The 24,650-nt window shown below is 48.1% G+C and overlaps 1 protein-coding gene across 1 annotated transcript in view; it reads right to left on the bottom strand.

The window, feature by feature from the left end:
* Nucleotides 1-24,650, bottom strand: part of COL20A1 (collagen type XX alpha 1 chain) — a 131,346-nt gene that overhangs the window by 104,584 nt on the left and 2,112 nt on the right. The window contains exons 2-7 of the mRNA XM_082225818.1: nucleotides 16,874-16,958; nucleotides 10,920-11,030; nucleotides 7,520-7,663; nucleotides 5,913-6,074; nucleotides 5,358-5,546; nucleotides 432-587 (exon numbers count right to left, since the gene is read on the bottom strand). Of these exons, the coding sequence (XP_082081944.1) occupies nucleotides 432-587; nucleotides 5,358-5,546; nucleotides 5,913-6,074; nucleotides 7,520-7,663; nucleotides 10,920-11,030; nucleotides 16,874-16,949 (838 nt within the window). The 5' untranslated portion in view covers nucleotides 16,950-16,958. The remainder of the gene's footprint in view (nucleotides 1-431; nucleotides 588-5,357; nucleotides 5,547-5,912; nucleotides 6,075-7,519; nucleotides 7,664-10,919; nucleotides 11,031-16,873; nucleotides 16,959-24,650) is intronic.

Genomic DNA, 24,650 nt, shown 5'->3' with positions numbered 1-24,650 from the left:
TTTTGTGGCTATGTTCTGTATTTGAATATGACCATATTTTCTGCAATAACATTTATTATTATTATTATTATTATTATTATTATTATTTGGAAACGAGAAAGATAAAGAAGGCTTTGGGTCAGCTAACCATTAGGTAGCCCTGATTCCCATAGAAAAAGGATGCAAAGTTTTGCATTGTCTCTGAACTGGGATACTTGGCAGAGTAAAAGCTCCTCACCACTGGTGTGCGGTCAGTGGACTAGGGGAACTAGGTGAGAACCCTAAATGTTTCCTTGATGCCTCCTTCCCAAAGCCCAGGAAGCTTCTGACCGGCACAGGAAGGGAGGTGAGATGCTCACAAGTATGACGGCCTTCATCACCCTCGCAAGCTGGCACCTCTGGCCCTAACTGTCCTGCTATGAAAACGTTCTGAACACACGGCTGCTCCTCACCCACTCTTATCTTGTCCTGAGCGATGTTGAAAGGTGCGACCAAACCAGCCAGGAATCCTCGGATGAGCCCAAAGTTGTTTCTCCCGATGCTCCAGGATCCGTCAACAAGCAGAACGATGTCGGTCATTGCAGAAGTGTCGCAATGAAAGTGAGAAACTGTAGCGAGAGGGCGGGTTGAGAAAGGGGGTGCATAGGTGTGCTCTTCATTAAAATACGAGAATGAAAAGAACCTGCAACTCCGTGTATAGTTAACCTTCGCAGGAAGAGTAGCAACCCAAAACCTATCCACTGAGAGCCAGTGTGGTGTAGTGGTTAAGAGTGGTGGACTCATAATCTGGTGAACCGGGTTCGCTTCCCTGCTCCTCCACATGCAGCTGCTGGGTGACCTTGGACTAGTCACACTTCTCTGAAGTCTCTCAGCCCCACTTACCTCACAGAGTGTTTGTTGAGGGGGAGGAAGGGAAAAGGAGATTGTTAGCCGCTTTGAGACTCCTTAAACATAAAGGGACCGCTGACCATTAGGTCCAGTTGTGGCTGACTCTGGGTTTATGGTGCTCATCTTGCTTTATTGGCCGAGGGAGCCGAGGCGTACAGCTTCCAGGTCATGTGGCCAGCATAACTAAGCCGCTTCTGGCGAACCAGAGCAGCGCACGGAAACGCCATTTACCTTCCCGGTGGAGTGGTACCTATTTATCTACTTGCACTTTGACGTCCTTTTGAACTGCTAGGTTGGCAGGAGCAGGGACCGAGAAATCGGAGATCACCCCTTCACGGGGATTCGAACCATTGACCTTCCAGTCAGCAAGCTCTAGGCTCTGTGGTTTAAGCCACAGTGCCACCCGCCAGTGGCGTAGCGTGGGGGGTGCCAGGGGTCCCGGCCGCACCGGGCGCAACATCTGGGGGGGCGCGAGTCCAGAGGGAAGGGACAAGTTCCTTCCTCCGCCGGGCTCCCCGCCGCCACCGCCAGCCTTGCGCCCTAGCGCGCGCGCCCCCCACCGCTGCTGCGGCTGCGCTCCACTCACTGCTCACAGGAGGAGCAGCCGCTGCAGCAGTGCCGACGCCGCCACCGATGCCTGGCCGGGCACGGGCAGCCTCCGCACCCCGCCGCCGCCATCCCCTCGGCCCAGCCACAGGCGGCGGCTTGCTTTTGCTGACTGGGAGGGAGGAGAGCTCCGAGGGGCCTTGCCGCGCCCTGCGCTCCCCAAAACCCTCCGAGAGGAAGCCGGCGGGCGGGCGAGGGTCTCCCGGCAGAAGGGGACGCCGCTGGCTCCGGCTCTCAGCGCAAGTCTCGGGGGGGGCGAGGACGGAGCACAGCTGGAAGCCCCCGGACCCGGCCGGGAGGAGGAGAGGCGCTCGCCAAGCCCGGATCTGGAGCTCCACCTACAGCCCAAGGAGAGGAGGGGCGGGGAGGCGCCCGAGGGGAGGGGGCTCCGGCTGCCTTGGCCCGCGGGGGCTCCGCAAATAATAAATTTAATAAATTCCTGCTGAGCCTTTGGGGGGGTCCTTGGCTCCTTTGCCCGCCCCCAGCCCCAGTGGCGTAGCATGGGGGTGCAGGGGGGCCGGGCACAACATCTGGGGGGCGCTCGCACTCGAGTGCTAAAATCCACGGGGTAGGGGGCGCAAATTACTTGCCTTGCCCCGGGTGCTGACAACCCACGCTACGCCACTGCCACCCGCGTCCCTTGAGACACCTTAGGGTAGTGATAAAGCGAGGTATCAAATCCAAAATCTTCTTCTTCTTCTCTGGAAGAACCTACAGAGGTGCTGTGATGTCTGGCACACCAACCTTTGCTGTAGAGCATGAATAGGGAGCATGTAGGTTCTAGATGTCCAACTCACTCCCCCCAGTGCCGGATTTACATACAGTGGTACCTCAGGTTACAGATGCTTCAGGTTACAGACGCTTCAGGTTACAGACTCCGCTAACCCAGAAATAGTACATCGTGTTAAGAACTTTGCTTCAGGATGAGAACAGAAATTGCGCGGCAGTGGTGGCAGCAGGAGGCCCTATTAGCTAAAGTGGTGCCTCAGGTTAAGAACAGTTTCAGGTTAAGAACAGACCTCCAGAACGAATTAAGTTCTTAACCTGAGATACCACTGTATAAGCTAAACAAGCTGTAGCTTAGGGCCCCACTCTCTTGGGGGCCCAAAAAATATATAAAGGGGGGGGAACTGGATATACATTTCCAAAATATAAGATAAAAACAAATAAAATAAAACCTACATGCAGCAACAGTTTTGTGTTGTGTAGGCTCCTATGGTGTAAGTAATGGTCCCCGCCTGCTAGCCTGTTCCCTAAAATATCATTGGTTTGCTCATTTCTATATATAGGGTGCCCACATTCTGCTATTTAAAATTATTAGTAGTTTGCATCATATATTTACACCTATTATTATTTCATTTTATAGCTAGATTCTAACATTTTAAGTTAGGTAAGGTAAAGGTAAAGGTACCCCTGCCCGAACGGGCCAGTCTTGACAGACTCTGGGGTTTGTGCGCCCATCTCACATCTATAGGCCGGGGGCCAGCGCTGTCCGGAGACACTTCCGGGTCACGTGGCCAGCGTGACAAAGCTGCATCTGGCGAGCCAGCGCAGCACACAGAACGCCGTTTACCTTCCCGCTGGTAAGCGGTCCCTATTTATCTACTTGCACCCGGGGGTGCTTTCGAACTGCTAGGTTGGCAGGCGCTGGGACCGAGCAGCGGGAGCGCACCCCGCCGCGGGGATTCGAACCGCCGACCTTTCGATCGGCAAGCCCTAGGCGCTGAGGCTTTTACCCACAGCGCCACCCGCGTCCCTTAACATTTTAAGTTAGAGCTTAATAATTATTTCACTATTAATATACTTCTTCTTAATTGTATTTCACAATTAATATATTTCTTCTTAATTGTATTTCAGTTCAACAATTACTTTGATAAAATACATATTTTGTTATGTGCAAATGGCTTTAGATACCTATTAGGTCCATAAATTACCATATAGCATATATTCAACACAAAAAACAGTGACAATTTGTTGTTGACAAAGGACAGCTGGACATATAAAGGGCCCCATTACCTTCAGTAGCTTAGGGCCTCATCAAACCTAAATCCAGCCCTGGCTCCATCCCAGTGTGGCCAAGATCCATGGATGGTGGGATCTGAATTAGACCTGGGCGATATATTGATATATAATCCAAAGGCAGTTTGAAGTCCATATTGTGATATCAAGTTCATAATTTTTGACCTGGCAATATATTGTGCATCATGGGATGGGTGCTATGCAAAAATCACAATGTGGGGGAAACCGTGAAGCCACTCAATGCTTCTACATAGCTCCATCCTTATTTCAGATGTTCAGAAATTTAGCTGGCGAGACATCATGATGTTGAAAACCAGATATCGCCCAGCCCTAATCTGAAGTCCACCAACATCTAGAAGACCACAGATCCTCATCCCCCTGTACGGCCTTTCAGGTATGTGGAAGAGGAGTTAGGGATTAGGCATGGGGCTTTGACTGGGACATTCGTGAAACGGCTTGTCGCAGGTGGAAATGCAACTGCACCCCCAAATGGAGAGCAGAAATTTAGAATCAAATAATGATGACAGATTGCTCTTAATCAAGCACCAGCTCGCATTGCGCGTAGACCACCGGTGCGCCGGGGGCAATATGGCAACCTCCTGAAACAAAGACCTCTTAGGGAATCTGCCGTGATGTGATTTTTGTGTGTGCTGTCAGGTCAATTCCATCACCGCTCTAATCCAGCTCTTTGTCTCTTTAACCCAGCAAGGCTTGCGTGATTGCCTAGTGCAATGTTAACTATCATTTAGCCCCTTGGGCTGAAATTATTCCGGTGATTTCTCTTTATCAGATCCAGTCTCTTTCCAGATTGTGCCTTCCAAACCATGTGCATTAACCCACCCTCTAGCCTCCATGTTGATGGGTTGACATTTTCTTCCAGGTATGGCAGGTAATAAGGGATTAACGCATGTTCCTGAAAACCAGGTGCACTTACTAAAAGAGCTGAAAGGATAGATCCTAGAACTGTGAGGGACCACAAGGTCACTGCTATCACAATATGGACTTCAAACTGCCTTTGGATGATATATCCAACCCCATGCAATTCAGGAATCGTTGCCCAATGTGGGGCTCGAACCCACAACCCTAAGATTAAGAGCCTTGTGCTCTACTGGTGACTGGGAGTGGCCGCCAAGACCATATAACACCAGTCTTGAAAGACCTACATTGGCTCCCAGTACGTTTCCGAGCACAATTCAAAGTGTTGGTGCTGAACTTCAAAGCCCTAAACCGCCTCGGTCCAGTATACCTAGAAGGAGCGTCTCCACCCCCATCGTTCTGCCCGGACGCTGAGGTCCAGCGCCGAGGGCCTTCTGGCGGTTCCCTCATTGCGAGAAGCAAAGCTACAGGGAACCAGGCAGAGGGCCTTCTCGGTAGTGGCACCTGCCCTGTGGAACGCCCTCCCATCAGATGTCAAAGCGATAAACAACTACCTGACATTTAGAAGACATCTTAAGGCAGCCCTGTTCAGGGGAGTTTTTAATGTGTGACATTTTAGTGTATTTTTGGTCTCTGTGGAAGCCGCCCAGAGTGGCTGGGGAAACCCAGCCAGATGGGCAGGGTACAAATAATAAATTATTATTATTATTACTGACTGAGCTACCCCAGGGCTCACTAAAACTGCAGCTACCCAGGATGCAGTAAGGGGGACCACAGGAGAACGTCAATGCAGGAGGATGCAACTTTGGAGGGATTCTGTAGGAGGAGATTGCCAGAGGGTTGAATAAGTGACCACTGAGTTCCCATACTACTCATCGATTTTACATCAAAAGCTCATATGAGGACTTTTAGAGCTGGATGTTCTCTAGACACGTAGAGTTACACTTGAAAAAACAGCCATGTCAAGGAGCCTAAGAAACAAACCTCACCTCTCCGTGAGCTTTCTCTGGATGTTTTCTCTCGGGCCAGATAGTCCATTTCAAATTCTGTTAGGCTTGACAGAGTCGTCTTCAGGGTTGTTGGTGCCGTTGACATCACAGTCGGCTCTGCATTTGGCAAATATTCGCTCGCCCCTTTGGAAACGGCTTTTTGCCGCCTCTTCTCTGGCTCTTCCCTTCCTGTTTCCCAAAGCATCAAAAGAAGAAGAGTTACCCCACACAGGAACGGACAATCTTTGGACGGCGTGCCTGTAACAGTGCCGGTTCTGAAGCGATTTTCAGGGGAAGTTGGGGCACATTATGGAAGAAAAATGCCTCTCTCTTGGTCGCTGGCATTTTGTTTTCCAGGAATACCTCTCGACGATGCTGTGCCACGACATAAAGTCATAAATAATAATAATAATAACAATAATAATAAAAAATCCCTAAAATGTAAGAAAGGAAGGAGAATGTGACTCCCCTCCCTTTCACCCCCTCCCCCAAATTCTTGAACCTTCAGCCCAGGTGTCGTTCAAACCCCATTTCCTCTTTGACCTCTCCACATACTTATCACGGTTGGCGTGTCACTGCGGGCGGGTGGTGAAGTGGCCTCAGTCTCCAGGGTGTATTCAGCTGCTGGGGTCTCTAAAGGCACCTCTGCCTTTTCTGGGGCGCCTGTTGGTTGCCTCCTGTTACTTCTGGCTTGGGAGAGGTTCTTCAGCTCCTCAACTGCAATGGCGAAAGCGGTGGTGGCAATATTGGAAAACAAAAACTTGCTGGCTCTTTGGGGGGATGGCTCACTCTGACAAAAGGGCTGGAGCTGCGCTCCCCAGTGTTCCCCCTCCACCGGCTCCACTTCTGCTGAACCCCAGCCATCGATAAATACTCCCCCAAAAGCAGGTCTCAGGCATGGTCTGAACAGCACCCTATTTTGAAGGTGCTCCTCACACATTGGGGTTCTTGACCATTCCTCACACTGGGATTCTGCTTCCACCCAGTGGAGCCAGGTGCATTATGGGCAATGGAGCACCGCCTTGTCAACCTCAGTCAGCCCCCACCTGCCTGCCTCCTTGTTTACAACAAGGGGCAGTGCTCCCTAACAGCTTCCTCAGTCCCAGTGCTGCCCTTGTAGAATCCAGCAAGGAAGTGGATGGGGGCAAACTAGAATTAATTGGCTCTGCCCCTCATTTGTTGTGGTCCCATCTACTGCTTATCTCCCTGACTTCCACCCTACCAATCCCAGTGGGGGGCAGACACTACAGCTTCCACTTTTCCTCCCTGAGCTTTGCCTCCATTGGCCAGTTCCCAAGCAGCGACTCTGTTTGTTTGACCCAAGTTCTAGTTACAGGTAGGTGGCCGGTTGGTCTGCCATAGTCGAAACAAAATAAAAAAATTCCTTCCAGTAGCACCTTAAAAAGGTGAAGGGACCCCTGACCATTAGGTCCAGTCGTGACCGACTCTGGGGTTGTGGTGCTCATCTCGCTTTATTGGCAGAGGGAGCCGGCGTACAGCTTCTGGGTCATGTGGCCAGCATGACTAAGCCACTTCTGGGGAACCAGAGCTGCGCACGGAAACGCCATTTACCTTCCTGCCGGAGCGGTACCTATTTATCTACTTGCACTTTGATGTGCTTTCGAACTACTAGGTTGGCAGGAGCAGGGACTGAGCAACGGGAGTTCACCCCGTCGCAGGGATTCGAACCGCGACCTTCTGATCGGCAATTTCCAGGCTCTGTGGTTTAACCTAAGTTTGCTTTTGGTATGAGCTTTTGTGTACATGCACACTTCTTCTTCATCATCATCATCATAAATTTTATTTTTACCCCGCCCTCCCCAGCCAAGACCGGACTCAGCGCGGCTAACACCAGGTATAAAAACAATTGATTAAAATACAAGTTAAAAACAAGATTAAAGTACAACATTAAAATGCAGTGGAAGAAGTTCTGAAGAAGTGTGCATGCACACGAAAGCTCATACCAGTAACAAACTTAGCTGGTCTTTAAGGTGCTACTGGAAGGATTTTTTTTATTTTGTTTGATCCAAGGATCCCCACTCTGTCCCTGTGCTGCTAGGTCAGCCTTTCTTCTGCTCTGGACCTGAAATTGCCCCCTAGCCAAGACTTGAGCATCACAGTCCGCAGCACCGAGAGATCAAGAGAGTGAAAGCCACACTTACTCACAAATTTCCTCTTGACAAAGAGGGCTTCCTGAGAACCGTTGAGGATGTAGATCTGCAAGGTATACTCTTTCGTGGGACTCAACCCTCCCACCGTCGCTTTGGCGGTCTTGGTTTTCAGCATGACTTCCTGCTCAGAGTCACCTGGAGCAGCCGGAAGAGAAGACCATGAAATTTTCAACAAGGAACATATTGCCTGACTCTTGATTGTGGGAGTCGGTCCCTTCAAACTCTGCTATTTTATGTAACCTATTGCCTGACTCTATATGGTGGGAGATTTGAGGCACATCCACTTTGAGTGTTCCACTTTAGCAAAAGAGAGGTGAATGTTGCCCTTTAATAAACCACAATGATCCACATAGAATTAATTGGTATAACATGGAACCAAAGCCTGAACAGGCAGCCTATGAGCATATGCAGAGCGTCTTGCCAAAAGAAAAGAGATGTTCAATCGTGAAGCTGCACAGTATGTTCTATTGGACTTCGGATGGATCAGTCAACTTGGAGTATTTTTTATTTAAAAAACGTGTTGGGTGTTGAAAGGGGAAGGAGCATAAACAGAGAGCCTTGCAAAAAACCAAAGGAGGAATGCAGTCATGAAGTCACCTTAATGAGACAAGGGAAGGGAGCCTCTGGGCATATGCTGAGTGCAAGGTAACCTGAGGAGCCTGAGTTACCAGACTTCATATCAATAAACTCTCAAGGGATGGGGAAAATGTAAAACAAGAGTGCCGTGGGTATTGAAAGGGGAGGAAACAGTGAAACCTGCACATACCCCTTGTGTCAAAAAGGCAATGATTTAACAGCTGCTCAGCCTACTGCAGAGCTTGCAGATATGTCTACAAAAGCGCTTTTAAAAAACCCCAAACCGCAGAGCTTCAAAGGCTGCAGTATGTACACAGACTTAACCTTAGAACCTGAAGCTTCTGTCTGCTTTTTCATAAAGGTCCTAAAGCTCTGGACGTTGGCATTGGGAGAAATCCCAGGCAAAGAGTATAAACCAACCTTTGCAACCCTGGTCAGTATAATTAGCTCTTCTTTGGCTCATCCCTTCCTATATTCCAAAGCATCAAAAGGAGAAGAGTTATCCCACAGCTACAGACCCTACCTCCTTAGATTATGCAAGTATGAACAGAAGAGGAAATCTTGCAGGGTCCAACTAGGTGCCTACAAGAAGCTCACAAGAAGGACTTAGAGGTTCTAAGCAGATGTTACTCAGAGGCATACCACTCCTAAGGCTGCAATGTTCATGTTCATAAGCACATTAGCTTTCTCATTTCACAGCAAACATGACGGATATAAACTATGAACACTTCTCACTGTCTTGTGAGCAGCTTTTTTTCTAAAGGCAAGCACAATTAAGCAGCTGAGTTAATTGCATCACAGATAATGTGCTCAACGGATCAGGAATGCGGTAGCACCCACGAAAGTCTTGGAATGTGCCCAGAGGAAGTTTGTATCTGATATTGCAAACCTATTATTACTACTAGCTCAAGGGGCTGGAATGACAAGCCTGCATATTTTCCAAACTTGTCGGAATTAAAAACAGGAGGGGTAACGATCCAAGAGGACAGGGGGAAACTTTGAAAACACAGAGCCATTCCACTATTGACCACAACTGTGTATGCACTATACCAGGGGTCGGCAAACTATGGCCTGGGGGCCAGATGCAGCCCCCCAGGCTTGTAAATCCAGCCCGCGGACCCTGCCACTCTCTCGGTCAGTCCCCTCGTGCTGCAGATGCCTCGCTGCGTGGGGACTAACTTCCGCAACACTAGCACGGCTTCTGGGTAGGCGGCGACGCTGGCACAGCTTCGGATTGGCTGCAGGAAGTTTCTTTGGAGGTTTGTTTGTAAACCAAAACAGGTTGTAACTCAAGGCTATCACCAATGGGGGCCTCCAAAAAGAAAAAAGGGTTGTAATGCAAAAAAAATGGGTTGTAATTCAAAAAAAGGGCACGCACTTCCGGGTTTGACATGGTTGTAATCCAAAATGGTTGTACAGTGGATGCTCGGGTTGCGAACGTGATCCGTGCAGGATGCACATTCGCAGCCCACGTCTGCGCATGCACGGGTTGAGATTTGGCACCTCTGCACATGCGCAAAGTGCAATTTAGTGCTTCTGTGCATGCGCAACTGCTGAAACCCGGAAGTAACCCATTCCAGAACTTCTGGGTTTCGGCAGTCTGCAACCCGAAATAATAATAATTATTATTATTATTATTATTATTATTATTATTATTATTATTATTATTTATTTATTTATACCCCGCCCATCTGACTGGGCCTCCCCAGCCACTCTGGGCGGCTTCCATAAAAACCAAAAATACAGTAAAATATTACACGTTAAAAACTTCCCTGAACAGGGCTGCCTTAAGATGTCTTCTGAATGTCAGGTAGTTGTTTATCGCTTTGACATCTGCTGGAAGGGCGTTCCACAGGGCGGGCGCCACTACCGAGAAGGCCCTCTGCCTGGTTCCCTGTAGCTTTTCTTCTCGCAATGAGGGAACCGCCAGAAGGCCCTCGGCGCTGGACCTCAGCGTCCGGGCAGAATGATGGGGGTGGAGACGCTCCTTCAGGTATACTGGACCGAGGCCGTTTAGGGCTTTAAAGGTCAGCACCAACACTTTGAATTGTGCTCGGAAACGTACTGGGAGCCAATGTAGGTCTTTCAAGACCGGTGTTATATGGTCTCGGCGGCCGCCCCCAGTCACCAGTCTAGCTGCCGCATTCTGGATTAGTTGTAGTTTCCGAGTCACCTTCAAAGGTAGCCCCACGTAGAGCGCATTGCAGTAGTCCAAGCGGGAGATAACCAGAGCATGCACCACTCTGGCGAGACAGTCCGCAGGCAGATAGGGTCTCAGCCTACGTACCAGAAGGAGCTGGTAAACAGCTGCCCTGGACACAGATTTGACCTGTGCCTCCATGGACAGCTGTGAGTCCAAAATGACTCCCAGGCTGTGCACCTGGTCCTTCAGGGGCACAGTTACCCCATTCAAGACCAGGGAATCCTCCACACCTGCCCGCCTCCTGTCCCCCCAAAACAGTACTTCTGTCTTGTCAGGATTCAACCTCAATCTGTTAGCCGCCATCCACCCTCCAACCGTCTCCAGACACTCACACAGGACCTTCACCGCCTTCACTGGTTCTGATTTAAAAGAGAGGTAGAGCTGGGTATCATCTGCATACTGATGAACACCCAGTCCAAACCTCCTGATGATCTCTCCCAGCGGCTGCATGTAAATGTTGAAAAGCATGGGGGAGAGGACAGAACCCTGAGGCACCCCACAACCTGAAGCAGCTGTAACCCGAGGTATGACTGTAATCCAAAACGGTTGCAAACCAAGATACCACTCTATCTTTCTGGAAATGAAACACACCCTGGCCTCCTCACCATGTACCTGCCATGGGCTTCACGCGAACTTTGTATCCGTTGGAATTTCCTTCCGTTTCTTTCCATTTCATCTGCAACCTGTCTTCTGAGAGGACAGTCAGTTTCAACCGGTTTGAGCCTGGGGAGGAAAGCATTAACGCCTTTTAAACTGGAGACAGAGAGGTGCTTTCTTTCATACTCTGGGGAAGCGTGGGGTAAGGCGACCCTGCAGGGTCTTAAGGTTATATATTGAAAGCAATGCCTTGAACTTGGCCCGGGAGCAAAAATTGCAGATCATGCAGGGCTGTGTGTGTGTGTGCTTAGCCTGGGATGAGATTGCTGGCTGGCTGCTTGCCTTTAAGGGTGAAGGTCGTGCAAGTGAGCATGCACATGCATGGAATCGGGTCCCTTTCCATGTGCTCTTTTAGTCCTTGAGGTGTTTTGTAGTTTAATTGGGGAAATTCCACTGAAGTATACTAAGTGCTCTCTCAGCTCCCTGATGGGTTGATCATTAACAGTTGTTGTTCTCTGCTAGCTAACATGTGAGTGTTTAACCTTAGATCAGGATACAAATGTATTGAATTTCAAATTGCCATTTTGAAGGAAATTGCCTTTAGTCTTTGTTTAGGCTCTGTGAGGGGGACATGCCTCTCCAGGACCTCAACAGCCTTAGGGGTTGGAGTGCAGGCTAATGGAGCCTGAGAGAGAGAGAGAGAGAGAGAGAGAGAGAGAGAGAGAGCTATACCGTATTTTTCGTCCCATAGGACGCTCCGTCCCATAGGGCGCACCTAGCTTTTTGGGGGGGAAATAAAGGAAAAAATTCCCTTTATTTCCCCCCCCCCAAAAAAAAGCAGGTCGGGGAAACAGAACCAGGTTGAGGAACAGCGGGATGGCGACGCTGCACCTCCCTGCTATCCCCCGAGCTTGTGGGACTGGCTGATGTCTGCCCCGCGCGAGGGGCGCTCTGCATCAGGGCGCCCCCCCCTGCGGGGCGGAAGGCTGCTATCCGCAGCGTGGGGAGCCTTGTGGGGAACTCCTGCAAGGCTCCCCATGCTGCGGATGTCTGCCGGGCGCGGGGGGCGCTCTGCTTCAGGGCGCCCCTCACGCTGGGCAGCAGGCTGCTATCCGCAGCCTAGACATCCCTGCCGGACCTCCCGCAGGGCTGCCTAGGCTGCGGATGTGTTCCTGAAGCCTGGAGAGGGAGAGGGGTCGGAGCGCACCGACCCCTCTCGCTCTCCAAGCTTCAGCAAAAGCCTGCATTCGCCCCATAGGACGCACACAGATTTCCCCTTCATTTTTGGAGGGGGAAAAGTGCGTCCTATAGAGCAAAAAATACGGTATTTGTCAGCTCTGATTATAAGTTATTTTACTTCTTATAAGATGCTGAGTCTCTGCTTGACGTGAACAAGATATTGTACAACTGTTTTTTGGTCTGTTTTGAAGGAGGTTCTGCAAGTAACATTTTGAATCAATCTAATGGGTCTAGACCCGGGGTTGGCAGGATTTATCGTGTCTGGGCCATTTCACTCCTGCGGAGATCACTTCCGGCACTGTGGAAGCGAGTCCCCACTTCGCGCGGCGTCGGTTTAGTGCAGGAAGCGGGGACTCGCCAAGTGGGTGGCTCAGTTTGGGGGGAGCTCATGGGCCCTTTAAACGACCCCCGTGGGCTGCTTGTGGCCCATGGGCCGGAGGTTGCCGACCCCTGGTCTAGACAATTTTTATTCCAAAAAAGGAGTCAGTTTTTATGTATCCAGTTGCTTCATGCTGTGCAGTATTAATATCTGCAATATGTTGAATCCAGTTTGGGGGCATATAGCATTCTCTGCAGCCAGCTCTAACAGAAGAAGAAGAAGAAGAGTTTGGATTTGATATCCCGCCTTTCACTCCCTTTAAGGAGTCTCAAAGCGGCTAACATTCTCCTTTCCCTTCCTCCCCCACAACAAACACTCTGTGAGGTGAGTGGGGCTGAGAGACTTCACAGAAGTGTGACTAGCCCAAGGTCACCCAGCAGCTGCATGTGGAGGAGCGGGGAAGCGAACCCGGTTCCCCAGATTACGAGACTACCGCTCTTAACCACTACACCACACTGGCTATCACACACCAAGCCATTTGGATTTCCGCAATGCCTTCTATGTGGGGCTTCCCTTGCACTTCATCCAAAAGTGCTGCAGCACGGTTGCTGGCAGGAGTGAGACCCCATCGGCATGTAATGCTTTTAATAATAATAATAATTTTATTATTTATACCCCGCCCATCTGGTTGGGTTTCCCCAGCCACTCTGGGCAGCTCCGAACAGAACACTAAAAACAGAATAAAACATTAAACATTAAAAATTTCCCCAAACAGGGTTGCCTTCAGATGTCTTCTAAAAGTCAGGTAGTTGTTTACTTCCTTGACATCTGATGGGAGGACGTTCCACGGGGCGGGCGCCACTACCAAGAAGGCCCTCTGCCTGGTTCCCTGTAACCTCACATCTCGTAGTGAGGGAACCGCCAGAAGGCCCTCGGAGCTGGACCTCAGTGTCCGGGCAGAACGATGGGGGTGGAGACGCTCCTTCAGGTATACTGGGCTGAGGCCGTTTGGGTCTTTAAAGGTCAGCACCAACACTTTGAACTGTGCTCGGAAATGTACTGGGAGCCAATGTAGGTCTTCCAGGACTGGTATTATGTGGCAGTCACTCCCAGTCACCAGTCTATGCTCTTTCAAGTATACTGGGTTGAGGCCATTTAGGGCTTTAAAGGTCAGTACCAACACTTTGAACTTTGTCCGGGCTGAGCGATGGGGTTGGAGACGCTCCTTTAGGTATACTGGCCCGAAGCTCACATCAGGATTGCTTATCAAAAACACGAAGCAGCTGAAATATCCAGCAAGACATGCGTGAGTAGAGCACTCTATACAAAAATGTATCAGAACATTGAGGCAGGTATGTGGAATTGCAATAATTCAAAACTTGAAAAACCTGGGGAAAGCTTGTATAAGAATTATTAGGGCATCGTCCTCAGGCTCCCAGACATCCTGGTTTGATAGGGAGGAAATATTTATGCAAGGGAGAGTATTCCATCACAGAAGCCCCCACCTGCAGCTCCAAGAGCTCCCAGACAGAGCCGGTTTGCCACCTGAGTGAGGAAAAAGGCCAAAGGCATTGAGTGCCTGGGAAAAGGTGTGAACCAGCATCATGCTAGAAATTCCAAAATATCCTTTTAAATTAAACATTTTGGAGAGATGCAGCAATTCCAGTTATCCTCCTGAGCATGCAACTTTAGCTGGCAGCTTCGAGGCCACCTGTTTGGAAAAATGCGAAACTAGAGAAAGTGTAAGTAACAGCACTCGACAGCCTTTAGCTCAGCAAGAGCGGCAGGTGTGTGACTGTGCACAAGCTCCCTTAAACTTCTTTGCAGGGAGGAAAGCTGCTGAATCGAAAAATGCAGGATTATGAAAAGAGAAAGTTCTGGCTTCTTAAATACTTTTGGGGAGCAAGTGGAGAATCTCGATTAGACCATCTGTTTAAAAGGGGGTGTACCATTTGTGGAAATCTGCTGTGATGGTTGAGCTGACACATTTTCAAAGTTCTGGTTATGACCTACACAACCCTATATGCCTTGGACCCAGGCTAACTGAAGGATCATGTCTCCCTATAGGAACCTGCCCAGTTGCTAAGATCCTTGGGTGAGCAATTCCTCTCAGCCCCAAGGCAATTTGACCCTTAGTCTGGAAAATAAATAAATCCACAATTATTTCACTGTATCTCATACAACAAACTGCCAATCCACCAGCTGTTTACATGCTTTGTAAAACAAATCCACATGCTTTGAAGGCTTTGGAAATAATAACAATAGTTATTACAATTATTTCACTGTATCTCATACAACACACTGCCAATCCACCAGCTGTTTACATGCTTTGTAAACAAATCCACATGCTTTGAAGGCTTTGGAAATAATAACAATAGTTGTTGTTGTTATTATTTATTAGAATTTATAAAGAGAAATACAAAGATGATTGTCTCTCTCTTTTCATGGTCAAAACTAAAATATTAATCCAGAGGCAGAAAAGAAAAGGGAAGAGGGAGAGAGAAAGGAAGGAAGAGAGAAAGGAATAAGGAAACTTTTTTCGCTTTGGACAAACAATTGTGTTGAACAGTCACACATCACCAAAAGAAGATGGCAATGACTTGCATAAAATGTGTATAAAATGAATAAAATGACATTGCATAAAATGACTTGCATGCTAAGGGAGCTGGGCATGTTTAGCCTGGAGAAGAGGAGGTTAAGGAGTGATATGATAGCCATGTTCAAATATATAAAAGGATGTCACATAGAGGAGGGAGAAAGGTTGTTTTCTGCTGCTCCAGACAAGCGGACACGGAGCAATGGATCCAAACTACAAGAAAGAAGATTCCACCTAAACATTAGGAAGAACTTCCTGACAGTAAGAGCTGTTCGACAGTGGAATTTGCTGCCAAGGAGTGTGGTGGAGTCTCCTACTTTGGAGGTCTTTAAGCAGAGGCTTGACAACCATATGTCAGGAGTGCTCTGATGGTGTTTCCTGCTTGGCAGGGCGTTGGACTCGATGGCCCTTGTGGTCTGTTCCAGCTCTATGATTCTATGTGCAAATTGAAGTTTATATGTGCAGATGCAAATTATTTGGAAATAATTAGCAAAATTTAAACAGAAGTATGATAGATCTTTGCATAGTGCAGGAGGCTGTGACCAGGGGCGTGCAGGGTTTGATCAATCTGCTGCCCAGTTGCTGCTATCTGAAGGTGGGCATCTTCAGGTCTCTCCTTGCTTTCCTGCTCTTTATCTTCAAGGCAAGCTTGGATGAAGAAACCCATCGAATAGAGGCCTGTCCCCTTTAAAGCAGGATACACAGCCACCCTAGAAACAGTTCAACATGTGTTTGAACTCTTCCTGGACCCGGACTGAACCTCTTGAGAGTGCAAGAGGTGGGGGGGCAGGAATCATGTGCTTGAAGACACGCACGCACACACAGGAACACAGAAATGCACACCTACATATGTTTAAGAGCATTTGGGTCTTCTCCAACTCTGCTACTGAAAATTCGTTTACTGGGGATGCCAAAGAGTAGCTAGGCAACTTGGGGGCTTTGGCATATAAGCACTTTCTCCTCTGGTGTGCTACAGCCACACCTCATTTGAAAAATCTCTCCCTGCAAGAATTGGTCAGGTTTATTGCAGTTCTGCAATGAAGCCCCCAGGCTTCAGAAAAGTTGCCATCTTGGTGCCACCTGGATAGACCATCAGTGGTCCAACGGGACATAACAACTCAGCCTCACATCTGTGTGCTTTTCAAGACACACTTCCAGCTTCCTGCAAGGAAATTATTTTGGGGGGAAACAAAGCTGAGATTCACAGGCCGCCCTGGTCGAAGCAGAAATGAAGGGCATTCCATTCTTCAGAGGGGCCCATTGGCATCACCACATTGGAGCAAAAACAGGGACAGGAAGCCAGACAAAGAGGGGATTCATTTCCTGATCAAAGGAGAGGCTATTTTTGCTCAGCTTGCTCTGACCAGCATCCAAGTTGTCACTCTGGGATCCCCAAAATGAAGAGGCAGGAATGTTGGACGCCGATTATGAAAATGAAGAGATTTTCCAGTGTTTCCTGATGACCAGCTTGTAAATGGGCTGCAGCCCTTTGAGATCCTGTAAATCTTCTTTGAGGTTGTGCCGTGGCAGCCCAACAACTTCTGAAGGACGGCAGGTTCCCCATCTCTGTGCTACCACGATAGATGCCATGATAGAACCTGAGACCTTCCAAGGCTGATCAATGACCCATCTCCATGGAACAGGTGGGAAGTAGGCCTAGGTCATGAAGCAAATCCAGCCCTCGCTCGCAGGATCACTTGAACCATGCAACAACCTTGAACCATGCAATTCAAGAGAGAGATTATTTTTTCTTACCGGGTTTTGGTCACCTCCAGCACATGATTTGAAGAAGAAAAGGCTGTGTTCTCTCCTTACCTTGACCACACGCCTGCAAGGTGATGTGAGCTGCCAGCATTATGCAGGAAATCCAGAAAAAGTCAGGAGCAAGCATGACGAAGACCTAACATGTTTAAAAGAAGAAGAATAAGAAGAGTTTGGATTTGATATCCCGCTTTCTCACTACCCGAAGGAGTCTCAAAGCGGCTAACAATCTTACAACAATAAAACATTAAATCAGTGTTTTTCAACCTTTTTTCGGCAAAGGCACACTTGTTTCATGAAAAAAAATCACGAGGCACACCACCACTGTGTGCGGAGAGGGACATGTCAGAGCCCCGCTGCTCTCTATGGGGAATCGGATGAGAGCGGACCGCCTGTCCGCTCTCATCCGATCCCATCCAATCTGATCCCCACCCAGGATGGATGGAAAATAGGGTGGACACAGTCCAGCGCCCGCCTAGTGGGCGAAAATTTAATATATTTTTTTAAAAAAAATCTTTCAAATTTTTCAATTTTTCCCATGGCACACCAGGCAACATCTCGCGGCACACTAGTGTGCCACGGAACAGTGGTTGAAAAACACTGCATTAAATAATAAAATCAGCAATAAACTAAAAACAGATTAAAATGTGCATCAATATTCTAAATACCTGGATAGGCTTGTCTAAACAGAAATGCTTTTAGCAGGCACTGAAGAGAGTAATAATAATAATAATAATAATAATAATAATAATAATAATAATTTATTATTTATACCCCCCCATCTGGCTGGGTTTCCTCAGCCACTCTGGGCGGCTTCCAACAGAATATTAAAATACAATAACCTATTAAACATTAAAAGTTTCCCTAAACAGGGCTGCCTTCAGATGTCTTCTAAAAATTTGGTAGTTATTTTTCTCTCAGATAGTTGTTTATTTCCTTGACATCTGGTGGGAGGGCGTTCCACAGGGTGGGTGCCACTACCGAGAAGGCCTTCTGCCTGGTTCCCTGTAACTTGGCTCCTCGCAGTGAGGGAACTGCCAGAAGGCCCTCGGAGCTGGACCTCAGTGTCCGGGTAGAACGATGGGGGTGGAGACGCTCCTTCAGATATACTGGACCAAGGCCGTTTGGGGCTTTAAAGGTCAGCACCAATACTTTGAATTGTGCTCGGAATTTGGCTTAGGGTCTCATCAAACCTAAATCCAGCCCTGCGCCCACCCCTGATCTTCCACCTCACTCTGCCTAATGAAAGGGCCGGCACAGCATTAAGAACTGACTGAAGGATAGTCCCAAGACACACATTTTAAATCACTAGATGACAGCAGCAGGTTGACTACTTAGGCGCTTGAAACACCAGTTATGCATTATATGCAAGCTGCATTGCGCTTATTGCCTCCTGATAGCTGAGGGGCAGTAATTTAAAATCAAGCATGACCGAGTGAGCCCAGGTGTGGTGCTGTTCTTCTGCAGGAAGGAAGGAAGGCCTGGAGCACATGAAAACTCAGCTGTTTCTGCTGCCGTCTATGATACGGCTTCACTTCGTCACGTCAAAGACTGGCAGAATCCTGCACACACAGGGCACCAACTGTTCCAGGGCCAGGCGTCTTGGCCATGACCACCATGTTATTATTATTATTTTGAATGATCTTTATTGGTTTTACAAGTTTCACAATCATAATACATATCTTGGTTCTTTTAACCTTTCTGCTTTTACTCTATCGAGCTTGTAAAAGGTAAAGGTAAAGGTACCCCTGCCCGAACGGGCCAGTCTTGACAGACTCTGGGGTTTGTGCGCCCATCTCACATCTATTGGCCGGGGGCCAGCGCTGTCCGGGGACACTTCCGGGTCACGTGGCCAGCGTGACAAAGCTGCATCTGGCGAGCCAGCGCAGCACACGGAACGCCGTTTACCTTCCCGCTGGTAAGCGGTACCTATTTATCTACTTGCCCCCGGGGGTGCTTTCGAACTGCTAGGTGGGCAGGCGCTGGGACCGAGCAGCGGGAGCGCACCCCGCCGCGGGGATTCGAACCGCCGACCTTTCGATCGGCAAGCCCTAGGCGCTGAGGCTTTAGCCCACAGCGCCACCCGCGTCCCTACAGCGCCACCCGCGTCCCACTTCCCTCCAACTGTTAACGGAGAAATCTGAGGGCTCCCTTGGACAAAAAAACAAGGACACCAGTCAGGAATACCAGAGCAAAACAGCAGCCAGTAGGCTTGGTCTTTATTGAAGACTGTCGCGACAGGACTCCCACCTGCCACAAGGTGGAACAAGATGGAAGCCCTGAACAAAAGAGAACCCAAACTTTTATTAGCTGCTAATCCCCATGTTACACCCCCCAAAAAACTACATCACTCACACATCATTGTTACATCATGAAAGGAGAGGTCTGGTGGCCATAATCTGAGCATCCTGGACCCTGCCCCATGGTTCTCCTTGCCCTCCACTAAACACCCATCAAGTGTAACAAAAGAGATATTTGCATTTCCCTGTTTCCCAGCCAAGTTAATCACACCCTTTTGTCTTCATCTGGGTTTGGTATTTCTGGAATGGCTACCTGTCTGGCACTCAGGTATCAGGACGCCAGGGATTATCACTCAGGCAGAGGGGCTGCTGAGTAGCTGAGCTCACATTTCTATATGAATTTCTGAAGTTTTCACAGTACATAAATACATTTATCAGTGAATTGTTACATTTCGTATTGTGCAGCAGAGGCCCTTTGAACAGATAGGAAGAAACTGTGATAAAGTGTTTTGAGGGGACAAATCACAAAAGTCACAAAAGTGATTGTGCTGATTTTGGTAGTGGGCTGCATGTGTATGATATCTGCTGGAGGGGCAACCCCCTCCCCACCCTATACATAAATTCCTGCAACACCTCCTTCTTCTGGTTTCTCACCGTTTCCTTTTATCTTTGTTATATTTACATTCTATGTAAACTTAATACTATAGAATAAAACTGTCTAAGTGTTATTAATGTACATCCTTCGTTGTTGTATTATATTGTTTCAATTCCCAAAGTCCAACCAAATGGTTCTTAATAAACATTATGAGGTCTGTTTCAATCCTGCGAGTGTCTTTATTTTGTGTACATTTCTTCTCTATGCATGCTATAAATTCCATCCATTCTCTTTGGAATATTTTGCCCCCCTGCTCTCGGATTTTTCCAGTCAATTTTGCTATTTCTGCGTACTCCATAAGTTTCCGCTGCCACTCTTCAACTGTGGGTGTTTCGTGTTGTTTCCATTTCTGTGCGAATAATAGTCTCACCGTGGTAGTAGCATAAAGGAACAGTTTCTGGTCCATCTTTGCCACCTTAAAGTCCACGAATAATTAGTTTAGAGGTCCCGGGCCCTAAGGAAGTCAGATTATCCTCCACCAGGGCCAGGGCCTTCTCAGTGATGGCTCCCACCTGGTAGAATGCTCTGCCCCATGAGACCAGGGCCCTGCAGGATTTAACCTCCTTCCACAGGGCCTGTAAGACAGAGCTATTCTGCCTGGCTTTCAAATGGAACTTAGCCTGATCTTTTATTCCCCTTCCTTCCCTCCCCCTCCCCTTTTTATGAAGATTACCCGCTCTGGGATCCCACAGCTAATTCTCCCCTGGTCTCCTCGCTGGCCCAAATAGGACTAATTTAGCCAGCTAGGCCTGGTGATCATCTAATGTTTATTGGATGGATTTCCCCCCTAAATTGATTTTTGAATTCTGAATTTATTGTTATTCACATTTTATTCTGTATTTTATGCTCTCTCTCTCTCTCTCTCTCTTTTTGCATCAATTAAGTGTTTTAAATTTGTTGTTAGCCACCCTGAGCCCGGTTTTCTGAACTGGGAAGGGTGGGGTATAAATAACATTTATAATAATAATAATAATTATCATCATCATCATCGCTGAAGCTGGATAGAGTGGACGAGACCAAGAGTGGGTCCAACAGTCAAGAGGATGGCTTCTGCAAATGTTGTAGAGGGATGGGAGGGGCAGATGGGGCTAGTCAACCTGGGAAGGGAGAAGGACATTTCCAAGCACAATTCAAAGTGTTGGTGCTGACCTTTGAAGCCCTAAACGGCCTCAGCCCAGTATACCTGAAGGAGCATCTCCACCCCATCATTCACTGAGGTCCTCCTCCAAGGGTCTTCTGATGGTTCCCTCACTGCAAGAAGCAAAGTTACAGGGCCTTCTCGGTAGTGGCGCCCTCCCTGTGGAATGCTCTCCCATCAAGATGTCAAGGAGATAAAGAACTGCAGTTTTCAGAAGACATCTGAAGGCAGCCCAGTACAGTGGTACCTCGGGTTAAGAACTTAATTAGTTCCAGAGGTCTGTTCTTAACCTGAAGCACCACTTTAGCTAATGGGGCCTCCCACTGCCACTGCGCCACCGCTGCGCAATTTCTGTTCTCATCCTGAAGCAAAGTTATTAACCCGAGGTACTATTTCTGGGTTAGCGGAGTCTGTAACCTGAAGCGTCTGTAACCTGAAGCGTCTGTAACCCAAGGTACCACTGTATAAGGTAATTTTAAGGTTTGACATTTTATTATGTTTTTATATTCTGCTGGAAGCCGCCCAGAGCGGCTGGGGAAACCTAGCCAGATGGACGGAGTATTATTATTATTATTATTATTATTATTATTATTATTATTGAAAACTCTGATCCTAAACCTACACTGCCTTGGGGAACATTTTCAAGAGAATAAAAGGCTGAGGGGTAAACCCTACACAAATCCAGGGTGGAGTTTGTAAGATGGTTAGATGGCATCTTGTGTGGCTCCTTCCGGCACGTCCTGCAGCCAAGCTGGTGCCAAATGTCTTGCTTTCCTTTCCTTTGGACCACATCAGTGGGACTGAGAGGGGGGTCTTGTCATCTGGGCAGCCCAGGACCTCCAGACACTCTGCCCAGGCTGGCGCCCCAAGGAGGGCACTTTGGCGCTGCTAACACAGAGGTTTGGCTTTACCCCCAAAGGCACACTCCATTGTCTCTCGAGGCAGACGGTTGCCAACATACCAAATCCCATTTAGTAAGTGCTAAGGAATGGGGCCGATCAGAGTAGACACGGCTAGGATTGCATTTATTCTCATATTTATATTGCAAGAAGAGCCAATGGCTCAACTGATCCAGAATCCTGTTCTCACAGCAGCCAATCAGATGCCTATTTAAAATGAGGCTACTATTTAAAATGGGCTACTTTTAAAATGAGGCTGCATTTTAAATTGCATTTTAACCTGTATTTTAATTTTTTTCTCCCCCCTATTATGTTTTTACTGTAATTTTACTGGTGTTAGCCGCCCTGAGCCCGGCTCTGGCTGGGGAAGGCGGGGTATAAATAAAATTTTATTATTATTATTATTATTACTATTGTGTACTGAGTTGAATATGACCCAAATTGCAGCAGTCTGATTGGTCCTGGAACAATAGAATTCAGAATGTAGCAGTCTGATTGGTCCTGGAACAATAGGATTCAGAATGTAGCAGTCTGATTGGTCCTGGAACAATAGGATTCATAATACAGCAGTCTGATAGGTCCTGGAACAATAGGATTCAGAATGCAGCAGCCTGATTGGTCCTGGAACAATAGGATTCAGAATGCGGCAGTCTGATTGGTCCGCAGGAGCCACCCAATCCAACTCCAGCTGGAAGTGAATCCACAAACTGATTGGCCTACAGGAGAATCCCGGAATTAGCCAATCACGTGAAGCCCATTGTGTAAATAATGTATATAAAGCAGACATTTCGGGGGAACTTCCATTCTTCCTCACCACTATGAGCTGAATAAAGAGCAGGAAATCCACACTCGACTCTGAGTAGATTTCTATTATTATTACTGGAAACTCACAAGAGCAACACTCTCCTCTTCTGTGGTTTTCAGCAACTGGTATTCAGGAGCAAAAGTTTTATGGTCAAGTGGGGATTTGGCCCCTATTTCTAGGGTCCCAAGTCCAATGCTCAAATCACCACACCACTTAGATTAATTACGCCCCTCGTTTAGTAATAATAATTGTATTATTTATACCCCGCCCATCTGGCTGGGTTTCCCCAGCTACTCTGGGTGGCTTACAGCATATCAAAAAACATAAAGCACCAAGCGTTAAAAACCTCCCAATAGAGGGCAGCCTTCAGATGTCTTCTAAAAGTTGTGTAATTCTTTCATCTCCTTGACATCTGAAAGGAGGGGCGTTCCACGGGGAGGGTGGAACAAAAATGGTAACAAAAATGGGGTTGGGAAGGGGATAGAAAGACTAGAAATGGATGGGATGGGCTCCTCAACCAACATAGTGCAGGCACTCTTCACATGCCCAGATGCTCAGGTGTTGCCATAGACTGTTAGGCTGAGCATCAGAAAAAAAACCTAGGAAGTCAAACAGGAGTCACTTTTGCTGAAGGCAAACAAGGAAATTGCTCAGGAGGAATCTTGTTTTAAAAGCAGGTATGTGATCATGGCCACTGGTCCCATCACCTCCTGGCAAATAGAAGGGGAGGAAATGGAGGCAGTGAGAGATTTTACTTTCTTGGGCTCCATGATCACTGCAGATGGTGACAGCAGACATGAAATTAAAAGACGCCTGCTTCTTGTGAGAAAAGCAATGACAAACCTAGACAGCATCTTAAAAAGCAGAGACATCACCTTGCCAACAAAAGTCCGTATAGTTAAAGCTATGGTTTTCCCAGTAGTGATGTATGGAAGTGAGACCTGGGCCATAAAGAAGGCTGATCGCGGAAGAATTGATGCTTTTAAATTATGGTGCTGGAGGAGACTCTTGAGAGTCCCATGGACTGCAAGAAGATCAAACCTCTCCATTCTGAAGGAAATCAGCCCTGAGTGCTGACTGGAAGGACAGATCCTGAAGCTGAGGCTCCAATACTTTGGCCACCTCCTGAGAAGAGAAGACTCCCTGGAAAAGACCCTGATGCTGGGAAAGATGGAGGGCACAAGGAGAAGGGGACGGCAGAGGACGAGATGGATGAGTCTGACCAAACTGCGGGAGGCAGTGGAGGACAGAAGTGCCTGGCGTGCTCTGGTCCATGGGGTGACGAAGAGTCGGACACCACTAAACGACTAAACAACAACATGTGAAACCTGGATGTTAAGTCGTATGAAGCCGAAACGGTCGAACCCCGGATATGCACGCCTTTGCAAATTTTAGTTAGCAATCCAGCACCGTAACAGCACAAAATATGATCTACTAAATTCATTTTTCTATCTTTAAACCATAGAATAGGAGCCCTGCCAAAGCAGGACCTCAAAAAATTATTTACGAACTCATAAACGCTCCTCCCCACGGAAATCTTTAGTAAAAGGCGAAAGATTTATACGATCTGAGGAGAACCCAGAGTATAACTCTGTAGCTACCAGTAGTCCAGGGCACAGGATCAGAGCCTGACCATCAGGTTAGTGTGCCACGTAGGTTATCCCCGAAAGAGTTCGGCTACGAGCAAAAATAAGGTGAAGGAGGGTCCCTAGTTCTTTCCCGCGGTTACAGAACCGGACTCTCACGTTAAACACGGAGAAATCGCCCCCTATCTCCGCGCAATGCATCACGGTCGAAGCAAATGCAAATGAGGCCCCCCGCCCCTTCCAGGTGTCGGCCCCGCCCGTGCAAGGCAGGCGGTGCAAAGGGTGGCTGGGCTCGCCCGGCGCCTGTTTGCGGAAATCAGAGAGTGGAACTTTTCAGTATCCAGCTAAATCAGAATTCCTGCTGGTGGCTGCAGATCACGCAGCTGGAAAAGAGATCGTTGAAGAGGCCAGTTCAGAAGTTGGCAAAGTTGCCTGCCTGGAAGCCCATCTCCACCTTAAACCCGGATAAGCCTTGCATCCTTCATCCCCTCCTTAGCGGTGCAGCGAT

Source organism: Podarcis vaucheri, assembly GCF_965113315.1.
Source record: "Podarcis vaucheri genome assembly, chromosome: 6".
In the NCBI taxonomy this organism is placed as follows: domain Eukaryota; kingdom Metazoa; phylum Chordata; class Lepidosauria; order Squamata; family Lacertidae; genus Podarcis; species Podarcis vaucheri.
The sequence above is the reverse complement of the archived record's forward strand: the minus strand, read 5'-3'. Positions and strand labels throughout refer to the sequence as shown.